Here is a 17,608-nt window from a genome sequence, read left to right on the forward strand (position 1 = left end):
CTACATGGACTTGCATCTTTTTTTCTAATTACTGTCCAGCAATATATTTTAAACTGCTACCTGGCAAAGTGGAAGTTTTCTATTATAGTTGAGCTACGTGCCTGAACTTAATGCTTAATGACTGTAATTTGCAAGATTTATACTTTTTTCATGCTTGCAACTTGTAATTGATTGCAGTGACCAAGCAAAGCTGTGTTATACCTAGGGCAAGAAAATGAGGAAGCAGGAGGGCGCAGAGTTGCTATGTGTAAGGTGATACAGATAGGAGGATTATCAAATGTGTCAGTATGTATTGGTATCATGTTAGAAAAAATCAGTGCATGTTTGTTCATTTATAATTTGGTTTTTATTAGGAGCCAAAACTGAAAGGACAAATAAAAAAAGTAGCTAGCATGGCTTCGCTTACAGCAGTTTGTGAGATAATGGATCAGAAACATGAAGTGTGTCTTGAATCTCTCCCTTCTGTGGATGCTCTGAAGAGATTTATTTCCTTTTCTCAATTCAATGAAGTATTAAAGAAACCATCTTACATAGAAGAAGGAAGTAGGTATGTCTGTGCTATAGCTTCAGTAATTTTCCAGAGTTAATTTGATTAACATGGAGCAATGACAAAGATGCAGGCATTTCCTTTTCTGTTCTTTGCTAACTTTTTGCCAAGATAAAAATTAAGAATGCTGTACACAAGCTATTCATTCGCTTGCTCTTTTGTCTTAACGTTCAGGTTTTAGAACGTTAAGACAGCGTTACCTGATCAGACCAAAAGTTCTTTTGCTCAGTTCTCTAGTGCCATGAAGGCAGAGCTAGTGTTGGACTTTGCTTATCCTTATGCCGGCTTAAATATTTATGGACTGCACAAAGCCATAGCATATACACAAGCGAGTTTAAATGAAAATTATTTACTGTTGGAGAAGGAAAGTCCAAAGCAAGCCTGAGGGCCACAAAACAAATACTTGGGTAACAAAAAATTGTGGCCAGTGTGTATTGATGTTTCCACTGAATATTCTCCCAGATGTTTATGACTAATGAGACTGCCTGAGCCCAGAACTGTTTTTTCTGCCTTTAAAAAACTTTATTTGTAGATTTCTTTTCCATAGACTTGTCCAGGGTCCCCTTGAACCTGTGTAAATTTTAGTGTCTTCAAGTATAGTGAGTTTGTACAGTTGAGTTGTTCCTGCTGGTGTAGGAGTGTGCAGGATAAATTAATACCATATATATTTAAAAATAATATTCTTGCAGGTTACGTGAAGAAACAACGTCCCAAGGATGGGGCAAAATTGCTGCACGCTATGTTCGTGACCAGTGGATATGCCTTCGTTTCATTTTAAATTCATTTCCAACACTGGCTCAAGACTATGAAGAAACTTCAGAAGTACCATTATCTAGAGTCGAATGGTCAAGGACAATTCTACAGTCTGCATTGGAAGCCCTCACTATTCTTCCGTCAGACCAAGTTTTACCTGTGCTTGACTGCATGAAAGTCCTTGTTCCTAAGGTAAAAGATAAAAACTACTGTGCAATATTGATAGTTTTGGGGGTGTTTTTTTATCAAGTGTAACACTTCAGTCTTCTCTTTATTTTCAGCTTCTGGACTCATCGGAGTCTCTCTGCATAGAAGCATTTGATTTGGCTTGGAAAATTATATCCTCTTTGAGCAACACACAGCTAATATTTTGGTCCAATCTAAAAGCTTTTGTTCAGTTCATCTTTGATACTGAGATTCTCGCTGTTGCTGCAAGTGCAAAGGGTCAAGCGTATGCCAAAATAAAAGAGGTCAGTTTTAACAATTCTTTCTTTGGAAAGGGAACATAAATTCTGTGTGTATCTAAAAATGTATTTTACTTCCATTTCCTTTCACCTACTGGTTTGAATTTTCCATTTACAGGAAGTTAGTAGTTTGATAGCACTAAGGCACTGAGAATTAGAGTGAAGATAAACAAATATATTGTTCTTGTAACACAGAAAATGAGAAGTATTATTTATTTGATTTTTAGACTATTCAGTATCTTCTGCATTCAGTAAAATGTTTTGGGGGGATTTTTTGTCTTATTTATGTTATGTACTTGGTCTTGAATATTTTGATCAGGATTTGCCACCTGGACTGTCACAAACGATTAATTTTCTTGAAAAATTAAACCTTTTCTCTAGTTTAGTCTTCATGAAAATACTTTCTTAAATGAAAAGTTAGAACTGTTCAAAACTTTCCTAGATGCTGTTGAATAAGCCAACTTAAACTGCTTCTCCAATGACTTTTTTTGTCTTTTCTTGAGGGTCCAGATGTAGAAAACATAATCATAGTCACCTTAGAGTTCTATTTAAGACCATGTGGTAGAGACGCCTCCATAGTTAAGAAGAGAAACAGCCCACAATGACTGCAAGACTTTTACCAGAGCGGGAATACATTATAGATTAGTTACCAGTATATCTGTGTACTTAGACTTTGCATAGACCTATGATCACATGCAGTGCTTTGCACTTTGCAGAGAAGTCATACCAGGAGGGGTTGCAATTTTACTTTGAAGTCTCTATACGCAGCTCTGTCCTGGTGTCACATTCATTGCTGTAAATAATGCCAAATGTCTTGGCTTTATTTTCAACTTAGACACTCCAAAACTATTTTTAATAGAATGCAGAAAAAAATTACATTTCCTAGCTATTTAAAATTGCTGTATTGTCTTAAGCTTCTTAAAATATAGTTCCATTGATTTTTTTCTTTGTTCTTTTTGAAAACTTGCTTCAAATGAATGCTACTGTTATCCACTTTAAAGTCGGTTAGCTTTTTCCTTTCATGAGTATCTGTAGTGAATAACGGTATTCAGTATTGTGGTAACTGATGGGCTGTGATTATTTTCTTGGTTTCGCTCTGATCTTAAAGTTTGTTTAAATTCTTAGAAATTACTGTCATAACTTCATCATTAGTGTTTCAAGCGTTTTATAAGGTGTGTTTTGCCGATGTTGAGAGTCTTGAGTCTGTGTGACAGCTATCCCATTGTCTGCAGTGGGACACACCATGACAGCAGGCATCAAGGAGCTAACGAAGGTCTCCTATACTCAACAAAGGGCCTCTGGTCAAGCCACCTTCTGCCCCTTCATAAGAAAATGAAGATAAAGTTCCCAAGCAAGTGCCTCCTTACGTATATTCTTATCCCACTCCTTGGCAGTCTCTGTTGCCATTGACTGGCGCAATGGCTATGTAGTTTAAGCTGAAGAGAAAGAAAAATGTGGAACTGCCTGGTATTTATTTGTCACAGAGACAGAATTTTAATTTTGTCTACCACAGTGCACTCATATCTTCTTCATAATAGTTAGAAGGGGTGGAACAGAGGGATGTTTCTGAGCCAGAAGAGGGAATGTTGCTGTGGTGAAATCCAGAAGGGCTTCCACAGAGGTGCCCAGAGGACCTCCTTCTTAGGCTTCATTTCAGCTGCTGCACTTTTCCTTTTCCTTTGTGATTATTCAAATGTCAATTGTGCTGGAACTTAAATTTCTTTCGTGTATGCTGGACATTTATTAGGTTATTGAAACAACTGAAAATCATTCCAGAATTGAGAAATGCATAGTAAAAAGTCATGATGCTTCTCTACAGGGAAAAACAATAGTTCAATTTTGGAATAATTAGGAAAGTTACAGTGCTTGTCTTTGCACTAAAAGAAGTGTTTGGATTCTTTGTAAAAAGACCAGATGTTTCTGGCATTTTATTTTTTTTTCCCAGAAAGTGTTTCTTCAGAGTACATTACAGCGTTTCAGTTTAAGCTCTTCATGAGCTGCTTGGTGCCTTAATCCTTAGCAATTCAGAAAAATTTCTCTATAGGAACAGAGTTACAGTCAGAGAATTGTCAAACTATCAAAAGTGTTATTTTGAGTGGGGAAGAGAAGGGGAAGATAAGAGCTGTTACATTTTCTGGAAAACGATTCTCATGGATAGCTCTAACTGATGTTGTCAAAAAAGAAATTTATAAAAACCCCACTTGTTCATTCTGAATCTCCCTGTGCTTTCCCAAATGATTTCAGTTTCTTCAATTTCTTTTCTTCAGTTTCTTTTCTACTAGAAAAGGAAAATTTTGAGGCTGTTTTTCTTGGTTTAGTTTTCTTTTTTCCCCCGAGAAGTTTTAGGTAGCAGTTTCTTATATCTTAAATACGGCCTCCTCAAACCCAAAAACTTAAGTGGTACAAATGCATTTTTTCCACTTCAACTCAAACACGAACTTGTAACTTCAACACACAGGCAGTGTTGTGTTGGGATTTTTTTTTTTTAAATTTATAAAGATGGATTAAAAACACCGGGTTTGTACTCATGAAGTTAAGCCCAGGTGCAGTTGCTCCAGTTGCCAGGAGTTTCATGTAAAGCATCTGGTGTTTTATCTGTTTAAACACAGATCAATTGTGTCTTCTCTAAGACAAGCATGTCCTGGGCCAGTCGTTGCCCATCAACCTGCCTGTGTAATCAGGGAATTTTAAATAGATTGAAGCCACCCTTAACCTGAGCAAAGAGGGGATGAAGAATATCAGACCTGCTAAAATCACTGCGGTACTCATCTAATAATTCTAGCACTTCTGAAAACTAGGTTTTGAATCTTCTATTTCTTCTTCTTTTCAGATAATTTTCAAGCTTATAGATATGTCCACTACCAGGACTGGAGTCTTCAACGTAGTTGTTAGTCATTGTTGTCGATCTTGGATATTTCCCACAGCTCATGAGAGAACTACCTTGACAAATGCTTTCTTAAATGCTGGAAATTATTGTGAACTTATCACTGAGGCTTGTGTCTTTGGGACTGTATTTAGGAGAGATCAAAGGTATTTAAAAATATCTTTGATTATATTTGTTATTTCGTGTGCTTTGTTTTCTTGTTAAACTTTTGAGAGAGCCATTGAAACTAGTTATTGTATGCTGTTCTGCTAATTTTGTTGATTTGTCTTCTTTCATCTCTGAAGACTTATTCAGGATGTGCATGCCTTCATAGAAAATCTTGGAGAAAAATGTGCAGCAAATGTTGTTACAGAAAGGTAATGATTTTGAGGATACATTTTACAATATTTGGTGTGAATTGTGTCTTTGTAACATTTGATGCTACAATAGGAAAGATGCTGGTTTCGAAGTTTAGCTGTTTATCATAGAAACCTAAGTATCTCAAGTTGAAAGTGACCCATAAGGAGTGTATTCATAACCTTTCTAAAGAGTGGTAAAAGGGATATTTTATTATATTCATAATTCAATTACAAAATGTAGAAAAATGCTAAGTGTTTTCAAGATAATGCATCTGTTTCTATAGAAAATTATTTTAAACACTTAGATGCTATTAAAGACCTGTAGATAGAAGCAGGAGCGGGTTATCTGGAACTCACTAATTTTTTTCTTTTGGAGACTTTAAAATTCTAGTTCTTGGTATTTGAATATTGTCTCACTACAGACAATTTACTCAAGATGAGGTTTGATGGTTTTTATGATTTAGGACTCGCCTTTATGTCTGAACAAGTAGAGTTTGATTTTTTTTTTATTTTTAATTAATATTTTACAGTACAAATCGAGATGATCACTACGTTCGTGTTTGTGCTATTAAATTTCTGTGCTTGTTGGATGGATCAAATATCTTGCATAAGACGTTTATGGAGGACATTTTCGTCAAACTACTTGAAAAAGTAAAAATCATTTCTCTTGGTATACAAATGTGATGTTAGTACAATTATGAAAACACAGAGTATTTACAATTGACAGGGTATATTTGCAGTTGTTTGTATAGCCTGTGTAGATTTGCCCAGTAATACACTTTTTTTTTTTGTTATGAGACAGAAGTTAATTAAGCCAAACCAAAGTAGTAAAAACTGTCTTTCGGATTTATTTCTCTTTTTAGTTAAATTTCTGACTTCCTGGAACACTATCCAAATTGTAACCATTATTCTACTGAGAATCTTCCTTTAGGCTGCATTTTTGAAGCCCTACATTTCACTTTAATATTGCAAACTACTTTTTGAATTGAGAGAGGTATTGTCTGTTAGAAGACCTTTATAAGTAGAATTAATAGAGAAGATTGGGGTCTGATTTTCACTTATATCATAGCTGCTTATGCATTGGCATAATTATTCCTGTATTCAATTGTAAAGGAAGAATAGGTAATAAACCTTTTTGTTTGCTTTTAGGATGAGCTGGTATCCAGATCTAGAACACGCTATTATGCAAACTCTTTACAGCATAGAATTAAAAACCGGGTATGGCAGACACTCTTAGTGCTTCTTCCAAAGCTTGACCAGGTATTCCTCTTCACTATGAATTCTTAAATAAATAAATATTTACTTTCAAGAATAATTTGGTGTCATGTGAACTGCTTATGTTAAATTGCAGCAGGGTATAAAGGGCATGTAATCTTTGTGACTCATATAGGCTTTTTTTTGTGATTTCAGTCTAAGTCATAGATTCATGATGTATTTCTAGAGGTCACTAAAAACTGGTTCTTGGATTTGTGAACTATAGGACACTAGATTGTTCCTGTTAAAGCTAACTGTAATTCTGTATTATCCGATTTAAAGCTTTTCATTTAGTAAAAAGGGCGCTCCTTTATGAACACTGAGAAAATTGAGAAGTTTTAGTTTCATCTAATGCTTCTTGATAATAAAATATTTGGAAAGTATAACTAGATGGTTCTAAAATGTTTTGGCAATTAAAAATATTTCTAATATGATAAAGCTAAGAATGATCTCTTATAGATTTTTTTTTTTATGGAAGTAACTCTAACAAATATACTAAATTATTATCTGATTTTTTTTCTCAGAACTTTTTGTGTGGAACCCTTGGCAAAGTTTTTCAGGCTGGATTTGGTAACAATCAGGCATCTGTGAAATACTTCATAGAATGGATTGTTATCTTGAGTCTACATAAATACCCTCAATTCCTTAATAAGTTCTGGGATTGCTTTTGCTATGTAAGTAAGAACTTTGGGGTTTACTAAAAGAATAGTTTGAACAAAGAGGGTACAGTTTGTCCTGCACCTTATTTTCCACGTACTTTACCTTTAGAAGCAGTGGGTTGTTGAGCAGACTAAATTAAGCAGGAAGTGAGCCTGAGCTATAGTCAGAGACATTGAGAAACTTGTGATACAGAAGTGGCTGAAGACAAGTGAATTTTTCCAGTTCAGAGATTTCCTTGTATAACTTGGAGCAGAGTAGAGCTGGCACAGTGAGTTGGAGAAATCTTTATGGTTGCCAATGGAAGACACGTGGATGGCCAAGATTCTGGGTTTGGGAAGATACTGCCAAGTCGTTTGTGGCTTCCACATCCAGCCTTTGTCTTCTGCATCTTATTTGTCAGTCAAAACAATGCAGGTTTTTAATCCTGCTCTGAGACAATTTTACTTGGTAGTGATGTCTGCAGTGTTTTCAGAGTTGGCTTTTGCTTATTTTTTTCTGTTCAGGGGACAAAATTTTTCTCTTCAGTTTACAATTCATGGGTTTTTCTAAAGTGCATAAAGATGCCTTCTCATGCCTGTCAGAACCAATAAAAATTGCTGTAGGGAATACAACCTCTTCTTACTTCAGAGTTCCTTCCAACAGCTCAGGCAGTTGGAATTGTTATCATCTTAGTAGATGATAATACATTGGATCAAAGCGTTTCCACGCCAGTGAAAGACACAGTGAGCCCATTCAAACAGAGCAAGCAGAAGTCTGTGAAAAAAGAATACAGATTGTATTTTCAGAGGCTATCCTGGAAAACAGTGACTATAAAAAGGATTTTCAGGATCATATTGAAAAATAAGCTAAATTTGAGCATGTGCAATGCTGTGGCAAAATGGATGAGTAGGAAATATATCTGTGAACAGAACTGGTGAATAGATGCGTGGAAACTCATTTCTACCAATGCAGAACATGGGTGAGGCTGATGCTTGGCTGTTTCTTCTGCATCCGATACCCATGTTTGTGGTAACATGGAAAAGTGTAAGCTCTAAAAAGAGTCCCCAAGGTCTTTATTGTGTTTAGGGAGGTTTTTTGGGAGGTGTGTAGGGAGGAAATGCAGTGAACTTGTGTTGAATTTTAGCTCATTTACACTGCTGTATGCTTCATTATGATTGTTGTGTTAGTAAAAGCCAAAAAACATGTTAGGAAAAATTAATATTATTAACTTTGTAATTTAGTAATTTGCTGTGGAAGCATATAAATTTTTAATAGTGTTGATATTGCATCTGCAGAACATGCTATGAAAAAATAGGGTATAAAAATGTTTTATATGTACGTATTTCTTGTTACATTCTCTTCTGCTTTAGGATGAAGAAATGCTTAAAACAAGCATCTGCACGTTTCTATCAGTGTTATCACACTTTGACATCATTCTTCAAAATGCCTCAGAGAAGGTAAGTTTGACTAGAAGTGTTCATTCTTTATTCAGTTGCACTGTATATGAATTTCTGAAACTCATTTTTGCAGTCTCTTTTCAAAACCTTTCTAACATCTACTTCCTACTAAGGTGTCCTTTGATATGGAAAACACTAACTCTTCCTGCCACCTCTGTAACATACTGGATTTATGAAAATGGCAGATGTTGTGGATACATAGGGCCTGTGATTACCTGTGAGTTTTTCTAGAATAGCTGCTCCAGTTTTAACTAAATGTGTGGATGAACCCAGTTTTGTTTTTCTTGCTCCTCTTGTTTAATATGAATGAAATTGGGCAGAGAACCTCAAAGGTGATATTTCTATAGAATAGCAACACTCATATGGATTTCTTTGGTAATAGCTAGTCCATATTACATTTAGAATTATGTATTTGGAATTCTCTCTTTTAACTTTAAAACAGAGGAGGAAATACAGTCAGATGTTACCTTAGATCGACTACTTCACATCTGTAGCAGTTCAGGCTTTTCTGTTATTTTTTTTAGTGTTTGTATACATCTGCAAGATCAGCATTTGAAGTGCTGGAAAATCAGAAGTAGATGTTTCCATGTATGCAGAATGATAATTTTTACAGCAAATTAATACATTTTCAAAACCCAAATGGGGCTATAGTCTGGCCTAGTGAGAAAGAAGGAAGGAAGTCAGGACCGCGTTCTGAAGCCTGTGTTTGCACATACACGTACGGCTGAAGCTTTGAACTTTCTGAAAGGCCATTCTTGGAGAAATCCACTGTTTCTTGAACTACTCTTCCTTTTCTACTTGTGAATGGTATGTTAAGACTTAAATGAAACAAACTTCTTTATCTTTGTTTTATAGAAGCCAGCTTTGAAGAAAGCCCTCGTAGTTGTTCTTCAGTGGTGCTTCAACCATAATTTCAGTGTTCGACTTTATGCGCTAATTGCCCTTAAAAAAATCTGGGGTATGTGCAGAAAGTTGCATGTGGAAGAATTTGAAGCTCTGACTCCAGTTATTGAATCTAGCCTTCAACAAGTGGAAAACATGCATGGCACAGGGTTAGTAACATTCTTCTGACAGCTTAACAATGTTCTTCTGAGCCATTTGCAACATGTAATTTTAAAAAACAGCACCTGATAATAATTTCTGTGGGGTTTTATAGACTGTTTAAACTCTATTTAAAAGTACTTAAGAAGTGAAACAGAAACTGAGACTCAGAAATCGAAATCTAGTTATCAGCAAAGAAAATGAAGTGATAGTTCAGCATAGCATTACAGTCTGAAAGCACAAGAGGTAAAACTTGAGACATGTTTCAACAGTGCTCATGGTTTAGAAGTGCAGCAAAAAAGACAGGACTGCTTAATTTTCTGTGGTTTTGCGGCAATAAAATTCATTCTTCTAAACTTGCTGATACCAGTAAATTCTCAAATATAAAAATCCAAAATATTTGAAAAAACTAGTGTGGGAGAAGAATTGATAGGGAAATTGATTTCAGGTGATGACTAAATGAGCTTTTCAAAACTGCTTTTGTGCTTATGGATTTGGGAATAGTGTGTTTGTATCCTTTTTCTACCCCTGTTTTTAGGAGTTAGTTAAAATAATTTTATACTGCCTGACAACACTGTCAGAAATTCAAACTTCAGGCTGCTGCTGACAGGTTTTTTTGTTGGTTTGTGGAGTTTTTTTGGAGAACATCAGTATTTCCCTGATCAGCATCACTGTTAAATCATCCAAGTTGATATGTGAAGATATAGAATAGAAAAAGGCAGCAGAGGGCGGAGTATGCTTTTTTTTTTTTTTTTGACAGCTAAAAATTAAAAAAAAAAACCGTAGGCTAGAATTCAGTTTCCTTCAGAGGCCTAGATGGGATACTCTTTCTTGCAAACTTGCTTCTTTGAGTGATAGACATGTTATGGGCCTTTCTTGAAACGTAAACAAAACTTATTTCCTGAGTGCTAGGTTGTTTGGTTTGTGAGGTTTCTGGTTTATTTTGGTTGGTTGGTTTTTAATAGGGTCCTTAATTGTTAAAGTATTTCTCTTTCCCATACAGTATATAGTAAGTACAGTCAGATTGCCTTATTCTAATTTGATGAGTTAAAAAAGAAGCCTAGTATGTTGCCTTTTTTGTGCAACTTGCATTACTTTCTGCAATTGCAGGAATAAAAATGGCAGCGAATCCAAGATCACTTCTTCTTTGCAACATTTCATCCACTTGAGGATTATAGTCTAGAGGCAAGTCCACAATTGTTGCTGATTATTGTATTTGTGTAGTTGTACAACTGTGTTTTTATCTTTCTTTTTATGTTCTAATGCAGGATGAATAATGATCAACTGTTACTCATTTAAAACTCAGGAAAAAATTACTTCACCTGAATTCTGATGCATTTTAGACTAAGACTGCAGCTTAATTCTCTAATATTGTGTTAAGAATGTAGGTCAATTAAGAGTGATGAATGTGCCCATCTGTGTGGGAGTTAATCAGGTTTTATATTTGTGGCTGAAAAAGTTACTTCTAATAACTGAAGAGCATCTATTTAATCGCATATAGTTTATTAGAATTTTTGAGACATCTGTTCTTAGAAGTAACTTGAGATTGCTTAACTAAATTGTTGTCTGATATGAACAGCATACAGATATATAGCTTCTAGAGCATTTTTTTAGCTTTTTTTTGCTGTAGCTTAAATATAACTGACAGCTGAATAAACACTGAGGGAAGGAAGGCAAAAATAAGTGTGCAGATTAAAAATAAGAGGTGGGGAAACTAAGCTGAAAATAAAAGTGTGAATGGGAAGAGTACTTGTGTTCTGGCACAAGTAGTGCCATCTTTCAGAGAAGAAATTTTTTAAAATTTTTTTTATAATTGATGTTCTGTGAAATATTATTGTGAACATTTGAATATGCTAGATACAACATAGCAAAATTTGGAAGTTAAAATCCTGAACGAGAAAAACAAGCAGACACACAGCAAGGCTATTACTTGTTAAGTATTTAAACGCATTCAGAGTGCATCTTCTTTCATGTTGAGGGTGCACTGGGATGAATAGAATGTCTGGGTTTTAAACTCTTTACCTTATTCAGCTTTTCCTTTGGGGTGTGTGTTTGTTCCTCCTTGATAAATTGTGGCTAGCTGTATGAGCAATGCGGAGTTGAATTTTACCGCTAGATTTTAATGCTTTTGACCATATCCCTTTTGACATTAAATCAAGCCACATTCTTTACTAGAAGTTTATGAGAGTGTCTGAAAACTTTAGTGTTACACATAAAACATTTTCACAAGCCTTCAGTGCTGTGCAGCATGGTGTGAGTTCTTTGGTATTCTAGAATTTCAGAACAGTAATCGATGCAGATTATTAAAAAGGTCTAATCAGAGAGAGAAAGAGACTAGATTTATGAGTTTAGGCTAGCACTATGTCTAAAGTGATGAATATTGAAAACTATATCAGGAGGTTACATCAAGTAGCAAGAAAAATCGATATTAGAAAAAAAGACATGTGCAATAATATTACCAGAGGTTAATTTGTTATCTGTTTTGCTTGCTTTAGTGGTGCTCTAATAACTCTGTGTTACATTGCAGACCATATTTTACACTCTTCCCCGCCTTTCAGAGCTTGCTGAAGATGAATGGATCTCACTCTCTAAATTTGACAGATTTACTGATGTTCCTTTGCCACCAGCATTTCAGTGGTATTGTTCTCGAATGGAGCTCCGTGATCTGAAACTGAGTGACTGGTCTCAGCAAGACATGGGTAAAATATAGCCAATCTATATTAAATGTAATTATTTGTATATAGTAGCTGTGTACATCTGTATTCAATCTAATCATTTTTTCAGCTGAAGTCAACTGATATGTATGCGAGCAGAGTATATGCTATAAAATAACGTAGTATATGACTGATGGTGTCTACAGTCATCATTTAGATAATATTCCATCCTGAAGCAGTAGTTTCACTACTGCTTGCATATCAGTATGAGCACTGCTTGTTTTTATAGGTTCAAATTCAGCTGAAGCAGACAGCCAGTCGGAATGGACCGATGTTCAGAAAAAGATTATACCGTGGAAAAACAGTACTCCTAGTTTAGACCTGGAAATGGTATTTCAGGATCGGGCTGCTAAACTTGGTAAATCAAACAGCAGGCTGATTGTGGTGGCTTCACTTATTGATAAACCTACCAACTTAGGAGGTAAGGCTGTGGCACATTTTTAAACTTCTGTTTTAGACCTTAGAGCTCACTTGGATAATAGCAATTAATTTAATTTTATTTTGATAATTGGAAAATTATTTAAGTACTGCTCAGAGAAGTAGAGTGTTATGCTGAAAAAAACGGACAATTAAAAGAAATACTGCCTGCTTCAGAAGAACTTTTCTATAATTACCTTTTTAAGGAAGAAAAAAGTACTTAGACATAGCATGCATTATTTAAATGGAACTTTGCTGTAAATTATGTTTACTTTCTTACCTTTTTTAATATTCTTTGTTTCAGTTGAGTTTTTCGACTGTGTGTGCAGTTAAAAGGAAATAATTTACTTTTATTTTTTTTCTGTAACAATTAAACTGAATCCTGCAGAACTGTCTCATGACTGTTGAACAGGGAAGTGCCCGTTCCTCATTAAGCACTCATTCACGACATTGTGCAGGCTATGATAATAAATCCTGCAAATAGTTTATTGCATTGGGCATTCTGTTGGCAGCAGTTTCAATCATTGCATGAGACTGTTAAGGAAAAATAAGCCCACAAGCTGATGCTGGCTGCATTATAATGCTGCAATATGTCATGTTCTCGAGCTTTTCATTTAACAGGTACTGAATTTAGAGCTTAGGCATGTGTGTGTGTATCCATCCCCTCAGCTGAGGCTTGTACACTGACTGTTATTTTGTGTAATTAGTATTGTAGAAGCATGTTCTCAGACATAGTGTTTTTCCAGTTTTTTGCAGTCTGCTAAATTACAAAACTTTGTTTTTTCTGGTAAATTACATGGAACAAAGCGTGGCTTCAAACAGATAGGAAGTGCCTGAAACTGATTAAAAATAGAGGACTAAAGTAACCATTTCTCTCTTGGATTCCTTGTTAATTTTCATTTGTTAAAATATTCTGGCTTGATATTTATGTGTCAACACAAAAATCACTTTAATTCTTGTGTCTAGGTTTGTGTCGTACCAGTGAAATATTTGGGGCATCTGCACTAGTTGTCAGCAGTCTTCATTACGTACACGATAAGCAGTTTCAGCATCTTAGTGTTTCTGCGGAGCAATGGCTTTCCCTTATTGAGGTAAATTGAAGCATTTTAATAGCTAAAAAGTGTACATCTTCAGTACATCAGATGCATAGTTCAGAGCCTTACTTTATCTTGCAAAAACAAACTAATGTCTCCTGCTGTTCTCTCTGAGACTTACTCCTTGAATATTTCAGTATAAACTTTGGGTCAACCTTACAAAGAAGAATTTTAAAACTACTTTTAATTTCTTACTTTTGCAATAAACAGATTATGGGAACTGTTATTGTTACATCTTGTTCTGTGCTTTATAGTGGTGCATTAGAATTTAATGTTTGTTTATAGAAGTTTCATTTATCCTGCTTGGTCCGTTGCTTTTTCATGTGTATAGTCTTTGAGTTTGCTGGAAGCTAATTTGTGCTGAGTTTTTAGAACCTACTATCTAGCTTACAAAAATGAGGGTTTCAATCTGTGTTTAGTAGAAAATGGTAGTAAATGTTTGCGATACTTTAAAATTATCAGTTTTTCAAGATCAACTTTGAAGTCATCTGAAAAATTCAGTGCAAATTTTTAATTTTTCCTCCGTAGTGTTTATTTTCAGCCTACTATGATTTTTTCCTCAGGACAAGAGAGCTGTAGTGTGTTCTGCCTAAACCAGAATGCTGATGGACATGTGTTGTCGTGCTTAATCTCTGTACAGAAGTGTACTGATGATAGAGCTTCTGTTGCTCTGAGTGGTTTAGAGAGTAGATTGGAGACAACTAAGAAATTCTGTATGGCAAGCTGCCACCAGTTGTAGTGAAGGCATGTAAGGCAACTGAGCTTCTCTACTGGCTGTTGCATTAGTTTGGGAAAAAATTCCAAGTTAAATAATAACTGTGCACATTGTCCCTATGCGAAAATGATTCCTTTACGTTCAGGTGCAAGGCTTGCAGCTGTCAGAAAAGCCTTTTTTCATGGTATTTGTGGAGTACATCTTTGTGGCATTACTTAACCTTTTGTGCTATTGCTGAAGAGGTTTTAAAATGTTAAGTCATGTACATAGGCAGAGTCTTTGGGGATAAAAGTCCTTCATCTTAAAAACTGCAAGTAAATTGATGTTTACAGTAACTTCACAAGTTTAGAAATGGTGGTATTTGAATACCTGTATATTTCTCCCTGTTCTTGTGACAGGTGAAACCATCCCAGCTTGTTGATTATTTACAGCAGAAAAAAACAGAAGGCTACACTATTATTGGTGTGGAGCAGACAGCTAAAAGTTTTGATCTTACAGAATATTGCTTCCCAGAGAAGTCACTATTGTTGCTGGGGTAAGAACACACACTTTTTGTAAATCTACCTTGTGCAGTCCATCCCTTCTACTAGTCAATTTGGTCATATGAGAGCGAAGTGACACTGGTAAAGGTGCATTTAGAATGGGAAGTGATTATACTATAACTTTTTTAAAAATCTGTTTATTGCTGGAGGAGGCAACAGCATGGATTATAGTTTCCCAGCTGTGATAGAGATACCATCTGCTCACTTGAGTATTGTGTGGTCCTATATATATATGGGCTGGGGTGAGCTCAGCGAGAAGGAGGGGGCTGCCCGTTTGCCCTCCTTAACTTAGTAAGAGGACTGGAGTAGAGTGGGAGCATGCATAGCTGGGTGATCCTTTGAAAATTAAGGATGAGGCGCAGGATGAAGTAGCAAGTTTTTGCAGTGCAAGTAGAGGCTGGGATGGGTTCAGAGAAAAGCAGTAATCAGTTCCTATAAACCAGCAAGCCTCAGATGTGACAGAGAGGAGGCTACTTACAGAAATCTAGAAGAAAGTGCCTACAAGTCAGAAAGCTGCTGGAATTGCAGGGCCACTGAGTGATACCAGGAGGAAGGGCCTGCCTGTCCTTTAGGAAAACTGTGCAGAAATACCTGGTTTTCAAACTTTTTAGTATGTACCTTGGCTTCAGAATGTAGTTCTCATAATCACTTTGTTCTCTTCTAAGTAAATCCCTTAGTTTTAATTACTGATGACCTTTTGTGTCTTCTGGTGCGCTTATTTGGAAGAGATGAAAAATTTCCAGTTCAAGGCTTCGATCGGACTTGACATTCCGTCATACCAGGATCTCATGGAATGCAAAGTGGGCAGTTGAGCACCCCTGCAGTGCCAGCAACTTCATCCCCTGGTTGTTTCATCTGCAGCTGTTTACAGTTATATATGTATAGTTTCAAAATAAAGGTGGAGAAAGAGTCCTTGTGTTGGGCGTCCAGCTATTGCTGGACCAGTGGACTAAAAAATAAATGCTCCTCCAGTTTTCCTACATGAAAGCTTAGTCAGGTCTCCCATGTTTTCTTTGAATCTATAATATATTACTGCTTAGAAAAAATAATTTCTTGTCCTCACAGTTTTATTGAAGGCAGGTGCACCATTTGTCAAATGGTTCTTGGGTGCTGTTGTGACTTTTCCATCTTCTGCTCTCCAGAACCATTGTTTTTTTCCCAGATACAAGTTACTATTTCTTCCTTACTAGAAATGAACATGAAGGAATCCCAGCACACCTGATTCACCACCTGGATGTCTGTGTGGAAATTCCACAGCAGGGTATTATTCGATCACTCAATGTTCATGTAAGTGGAGCTCTGCTGATCTGGGAGTACACAAGGCAACAAGTGATCAAGCAAAAGCAACAAAAATAACTGCCAAGAGTTTTGTGCCTTACAGTACAGCCGAGTGACTTCCAATGGTGCTACGACATTAAATTCTGAATAAATGAGATTACAAGCTCAGGGTGAATGAGGAATCTGAAGTTTTGCATGTTTTTGTTCTCTGTAGTGTTTGGACTGACTTTTAAATGCCTTAATACTTTACCTCCTTAAAACAGTTGCATTGGAAATAAATTCTATTTATATTGCATGCAGGGTGTGTTTGTTTGGTTTTTTTTAATACTAGAATATCAACATAGTATAAAAGGGACCAATGAGGAAAGAGAGGTGGTGGGGTAGCCCTGTTAAGGAGGGTTATGATTGTCTAGAGCTTAGTGATGGTCCAGGAGGTTCCTGGAGAGTGTGAAAGAGAACTGCCTGAGACAGCTGGCAAGGGAGCTAGCTAGGGAAGGTGCCCCTCTGGACCTGTTGTTTGTGAAAAGAGAAGGATGTGTGGGTGATGTGATGGTTGGAGGCCGTCTTGGGCATAGGGATCAGCAGAACTGCTAGCTTAGACTTCTAGATGGTAGATTTTGGCCTGTTTAAGAGACTGGTTGATGGAGTCCCTTGGGAGGCAGTCCTGAGGGGGAAGTGAATCCAGGAAGGTTGGATGTTCTTCAAGAGCAAAATCTTAAAGGTACAGAAGCAGGCTGTCTGCGTGTGCTGAAAGACAAGCCAGTGGGGAAGACCAGCCTAGCAGAATAAATTTGGCTGGAACTAAGGGGGGGAAAAAAGGAGGAGAGTTTTTGACCTTTGGAGGAAGAAGCAAGCAACTTGGAATAACTACAAGGATTTCATGAGGTTTTGCAGGAAGAAAATGAGAAGGGCAGTTCTGTGATGTTTAACAAGGCCAAGGGCTGCGTCCTGCCCTTGGGTCACAACTCCACCTCAGCACTACAGGCTTGGGGAAGGGTAGTTGCCTGGTGGTGAAGGACCTGGAGATGTTGGTGGGCAGCCAACCAAATACGAGCCAGCAGCATCCTGGCCTGTATCAGAAATGGTGTGGCCAGCAGGACCAGGGCAGTGATTGTTCCCTGGTACTCAGCACTGGTGAAGCTGCACCTTGAATCCTGCATTCAGTCGGGGGACCCTCACTATAATGAAGTCACTGAGGTGCTGGAGCATGTCCAGAGAAGGGCAACGAAGCTGGTGAAGGGTCTCTAGAACAAGTCATGAGGAGCAGCTGAGGGAGCAGGAGTGGTTTAGCCTAGAGAAAAGAAGGTTGAGGGAAGACCTCATCACTCTCTACAACTACCTGAAAGGAGGTTGTAGTGAGATGGGAATTGGTCTCTTCTCCAAAGTAACAAGTGATGGCATGAGAGGAAACAGCCTCAAGTTGCACCAGGGGAGGCTTAGATTGGATACTAGGAAAAATTTCTTGACCGGA

General features: G+C 36.8%; 1 protein-coding gene across 1 annotated transcript; it reads left to right on the forward strand.

Moving 5' to 3' along the window:
- Nucleotides 1-353: 353 nt before the first annotated feature.
- On the forward strand, nucleotides 354-16,337 carry TARBP1 (TAR (HIV-1) RNA binding protein 1; the record flags this gene model as incomplete). Its single annotated transcript, XM_009877288.1, is given in 16 exon segments — nucleotides 354-547; nucleotides 1,237-1,492; nucleotides 1,582-1,770; nucleotides 4,595-4,794; nucleotides 4,933-5,004; nucleotides 5,517-5,637; nucleotides 6,136-6,246; nucleotides 6,765-6,914; nucleotides 8,250-8,336; nucleotides 9,192-9,392; nucleotides 10,488-10,562; nucleotides 11,905-12,076; nucleotides 12,321-12,512; nucleotides 13,475-13,599; nucleotides 14,716-14,852; nucleotides 16,050-16,337. Coding segments are annotated over 16 exon segments (2,448 nt in total), but the record flags the coding sequence as incomplete, so codon positions are not given.
- Between the last annotated feature and the right edge of the window lie 1,271 nt (nucleotides 16,338-17,608).

Source organism: Apaloderma vittatum, unplaced genomic scaffold, assembly GCF_000703405.1.
Source record: "Apaloderma vittatum isolate BGI_N311 unplaced genomic scaffold, ASM70340v1 scaffold22689, whole genome shotgun sequence".
Lineage (NCBI taxonomy): Eukaryota > Metazoa > Chordata > Aves > Trogoniformes > Trogonidae > Apaloderma > Apaloderma vittatum.